Genomic DNA, 5,166 nt, shown 5'->3' on the forward strand with positions numbered 1-5,166 from the left:
ATAGTGTCTCCCCGAATGCAAATGTAAGCGTATGACTGCGAATCGCCTATAGTGCAGGGATGGGGGACAGTGTTGACAGTTCGCTAGATTTTCTCCGTGGCAAGAGAGCTTCTGCGCATGCGTAGGGTGACGTGGCAGTCACTCCTGCGATTACCATTGGCGGATGACGTAGCTGACGCATGCGCAAACTCGAGCCTGTGAGATTTTGTTCCGCACGGGCCATCACTGGCCTTTATGGACACTAACCTTGAACCGAATAAATACAGAAGCGTTAACTTCGATTTGCTGGCGTATTACAAAATATTACAAGAAAGTAGGAAATTAATAAGGTCTACATTTGTTATTTCATTTTAGCAACGTTAGTAAAAATATGAATAGTGCAGTGGATAGCAACTGTGCAAGAGGCTCCTACAAGTCCTACTTGAGGAATGATCGTGAAGTGCCACAATCAACACTCCGTTCTAGAGCAATTGCAGTAGTTACTTCTAATGTAGATAACGCACAATGCAGCCGACAATTGCAATTAAACGACGTGGTAGTAACACAGACATACAAGGACTAACATAGACAGGACTAACACAGAATTGTGCATTAACTTCAGATTCTACTATATCATCGAGAAACCAATTTTTTGTATGTTCTATAACTAATACATTTATCGCGATCTTATCGCGATCTGTCCTACTTCATTGCGTAGAAAATGTATCAGAATGCAGTCTTATGTAGGACATGATGACTTCGTTATTACGCGCCTTGTCAACAACATCGAGATAGATTAATAAAGAATTAAGTTTAAGGAAGTTTAAGGAAGGAACATACACTTATGTAATTGTGCCACATTATAAATGTAATTGTCATAGAAAATAAATGTTTGTAAGCAAAAATTATATGTAATAATCTGAAAAATGTATTCCCGATAGTAATAATTAATTATCTTTCATAGTTTTTCTATAATAACAATAAGGTATACATGTTTGTACATATTAGCGCATCAAGTACCACTTCCCAGACGGGAGCGGTGCATTTGGACACAGTGCATTTGGACACAGCCAATCACAGCACCGTGTGATTAGAGACATTTGTAGGGTCCCTTGGAACAGCGACTTGTGATTGGACTGTGTCCAATTGCCCCGTGTCCAACTGATATACACCCTTCCCAGACAGCACAAAATCTAAAATCGGGACATAAGACGTCTTAAAGACGTCTTAAGGATGTCTAATGGCCATTCTACAATAAGCAATAAGTTTTAAGTCGTAATAAAATTGACCAATTACAGTGGATTATTCTTCTAATAGTCTTTTCATAGTTATTCTTCTCATAGTCTTCGACTATGATTGGTCAATTTTATTAGGACTTATGACTAAAAGCTTATTGTAGAATGGCCATAATAGACGTCTTTCGTGCAAACATCTTAAAGACAACTAAAGCCCGTATTTATAGTCAGATCTTATATTTAAGACCGTCTTAAGTTCATTTTCAGATGATGTGCGGATTATTTCACTGGCTATGGAGTATCTGAAGATAAACTTAAGATATAAGACCCGACTATAAATATGACCCTTAAAGACGTCTTAAAGTCGTCTTATGTCCCGGTTTTGGACATTGTGCTGTCTGGGTTATAGGCCACGTTCCGTTTTACGCATATGCGCGCATTTATCTAAACTTTATATCACGTATATTGTACAAAATGTGCACATTATACGTAAAACGGAACGCAGCCATAATACTGATATTACCACTATTGGCATTTGTAGTGTCACTTCTGACATTACTGGTGTCACTAATAGTATCACTGCTAATACTAGTAGTGTCACTATCATTACTAACAGTGTCACAATTAGTACTATTAGTATCACTAACAGTGCTACTATTAACATTAATAGTGTCACTAATAGCACTAATAGTGTAACTAACAGTGACACTATTAGCACTACTAGTGACACTACTAGAACTACTAGTGATACTATTAGTAACACTATTAGCACTAATAGTGATACTATTAGTGACACTATTACCACTAATAGTATTTTTTCGTAAGGGTCCATCGCGAATCTGCACGTCCAACAATTTCTGCAAAGAAATTAATTATTCCGTGGCACGATTGAAATGCTTCCTTCTTTAATCCCTCCGTCCTGGAGATCCCTGTCCATGAAAACATCGTCAATAATTCTTTTGTAAAGAAAATGGCTAGTAAATTTTTAGCGACCATTCTCCCGTCTTCCATCCCTTCTATGCCGCCAATCTTTTGGAAAGTATTAAGCTAAAAATATAATAAATTATATATTATATAAAAATATGTAATGTGAATTAGAGTAGTCAATAATTACACTCTCAAACAAGAAATAAGTGCATAATAATCATCCTAACCCGAATTAGTTTTATAACCACTGTTTTATGTTCTGTATGCGATACTGAGTACGAGTAGTACGACGTCCCAGTTCGACTCCATTTCTAACACAGGTTTCAAATGCGATGTCTAAAGTCACATTATATTCCCAGTCAACACGACGTTACATGTAACGTACATGTTACTTATAATTTTCTATTCAACAATATAACTGTTATATAACATACGTGTTATATAACAGTTACATCGTTGAGTTGAACGACGGAAATTACAACTAACATGTACGTTACATTTAACGTTGTGTTCACTGGGTTGTTGTACATTTCAGTAGTCAATAAAATACACTCATAAACAAAAAAATAAGTGCATAATACTCAATACAACCCGAGTTAATTGTCACATATTGTTTATACTCGTACTCAGTATCACATACATATAGTAAAAAAGCGAATTTTGAAACTAACTTGGATTATAGTAAATATTATGCACTTATTTTTTGCTTATTTGTAAATCTTATTGTCTATTAAAATAGGTAATAATGAAATATCACAGAAGTAGGCGAAGTAGGTGAATAGATTATAAGTACATAGTTACCAAATATTTTTTGTAGCTTAGATCTTTATCACTAAGTGCTAAGTTAAATGCCAGGGCATCAGAAACCTTATTCAATGGGAAAATGAATTTTCTTTAAAATTCATTTGGCTCTTCGCAGTCAGTTGTCGACTTTGAATCTGTGGTTTTAATAATAGACCTATTATCGTGCAAGTTTTTCACCATGGTATACAAGTTGTCCAGTGTGAATTTAGATATGGAATTATCTGACGACTTCATTTCCAGTATGCGTACTTGATTTTCTTCTAATCGTTTCAGTCGTTCTTGAATATCCTTGAGTGCATCAAATACTGAAATAATATATGTTAATGATTATTATGAATGATGCGTATAATGTTCAGAGAAATTAAACTTACTAATACTTAGTAAAGTTTCCTCGTTATTTATTAAATTTGATTCATGTATTAGCACATCATCTACAGTGTTCAAACAATTGTTATCCTTGAATTCTGGTATGAGTACACCACCTTCGTTTAGATAAGTTATATTTATTTCTTCCCTATGGGACTTGATATTTTCTGAAGCAATAGCAATATGTGTCTGAATGTTCAATGCAACAATATTGTCAAATAGCGTGTCGATGTTCGTTTTCTCTACTGTTTTCTTATTCCCATTGTTATTGGTTTTGTTATTATTATTGAGAAGCTACCGGTTAATTATCAAGCTACAGAAATATTCACAAATAGATGAAATTGTAATTGTTGTAACACAATAAATTTTCGCACTTAAATTTGACGTTCAATGTAAGAGAAGTAGAGGGAAAATGACAGTTGTATTAATATACATACGTTTCTTCTGACTCAGTACACGATGCATTTAGAAATTCTTCTTCCCATAATTCGGCTTCATCCTTTTCGAAAATGTAGTCCTTTTTAACTTTATATTTAAACTTCTTCCAATTGGATTCAGGAGCACTTGATGGATCTTTCCTCAATGTCAAAGATTGGTTTGACGGCCAAAATAATCGTCTTTGACCCATTGATGTGGAACATACGAATATTCCATTTTAGTTATGTTCCCATGTTTTTTTATTATAGCCACAATTGTAAAATGGTCAGCACTCATTTTGATCACTTTCTTTATTTGTCACTGTCAGAACATGCAGTATGTCGCCAGTGAATTTAGATATGCGTCTACATTCGTTGATGCCGATAATAGTTACCATAACCTAACCTCTATAGACATTTTTTCGTTTCGTAACCACGGTAGCGTTTGCTTGGTTAGTTTGGTCCACTTAACGCTCACAACGCCGCGAGCGTCATTCTATCTTTGTTGCTCGAGGCGTTGCGAGCGTTAAGTGGACCAAACCAACCAAACGGTATCGTGGTCATGAAACGAAAAAACGCCTTATATCTCGATCGAAACAATTGATCATGACTTTAAAGTCGATCTAACTTGTAAGTAAGGAAATTGGGTTTATTAGTCGCAATTCCCTATTGGTGAACAAGACGACTTCAAAGTCCATAACTTTGAAGTCAAAATGCCCTGATTAAGGAAAGTTGCCCTCAAAATTAGGCATTCGGCCTTCGAGCAAGGAAATTAGACTTATAGGTGGAAATTCTGACTTAAACGTAAAATTAGCCATGAAAATGAGAGCAGATATGTCAGCCATATTGTATAAAAATGCATTCTAAAAAATAGATATTACAAAATATGTTATATTATATTTTTCAAGCGATTTAGGCTTGAAAAAACGATCTATTTCAAGATATTTTTTAATCCAGGTTTGAGATTATACAGTTTTATTGATTTAAATGAAAAATTAATAATTGTTAAATAATTAACAATTAATTAATAAATGTTAAAATTATTTGTTTTTAAAAACGCGTCAGTTTTGGGCGATATAAAATTAAAATCTACACAGAAAATTTTCTGTTGTTCTTATACTCCCATCATATATCACGCGATATTTAATTCTACAACTGAACTTCATCATTGAACTTTATTACATTTATCAATGAAATTGTTTTATTTTATTTATTAGTTTACGCTAGATGAAAAGATACATGATTCATTTAATGTTTATTGAGCACGTAATGCGTCCATTCTGATTGGTGTCTATATCTCACTTAATCGAATTCTAAGTTCTATCGTTCTCTATTATTCAATCATTGGAATATGATTAGAATTAATTCCAAGTAATACAACAAAAAGAAATAATATTGTTGTCTATTTAGGTGTACTATTCACAGAATCGAATTCTCTT

The 5,166-nt window shown here is 34.0% G+C and overlaps 1 protein-coding gene across 2 annotated transcripts; it reads right to left on the reverse strand.

Moving 5' to 3' along the window:
• Positions 1 to 2,001: 2,001 nt before the first annotated feature.
• Positions 2,002 to 4,182, reverse strand: LOC116852288. 2 transcript variants are annotated; one of them, XR_004379738.1, is made up of 4 exons: positions 3,749 to 4,182; positions 3,317 to 3,478; positions 2,943 to 3,250; positions 2,002 to 2,261 (listed from the first exon to the last, which is right to left on the reverse strand). XR_004379738.1 is itself a non-coding variant. In XM_032832483.1 (3 exons), exons 1-3 carry the CDS (start codon positions 3,774 to 3,776, stop codon positions 3,036 to 3,038), a joined length of 405 nt encoding a protein of 134 aa, XP_032688374.1. In that variant the 5' UTR covers positions 3,777 to 4,182; the 3' UTR covers positions 2,002 to 3,035. The 2 variants fall into 2 exon arrangements, 1 of the variants encoding a protein (XP_032688374.1); XM_032832483.1 differs by having other exon boundaries at positions 2,002 to 3,250.
• Between the last annotated feature and the right edge of the window lie 984 nt (positions 4,183 to 5,166).

Source organism: Odontomachus brunneus, unplaced genomic scaffold (genome assembly GCF_010583005.1).
Source record: "Odontomachus brunneus isolate Ranch 3 - 2012 unplaced genomic scaffold, Obru_v1 Obru_scaffold_211, whole genome shotgun sequence".
NCBI classification, from domain to species: domain Eukaryota; kingdom Metazoa; phylum Arthropoda; class Insecta; order Hymenoptera; family Formicidae; genus Odontomachus; species Odontomachus brunneus.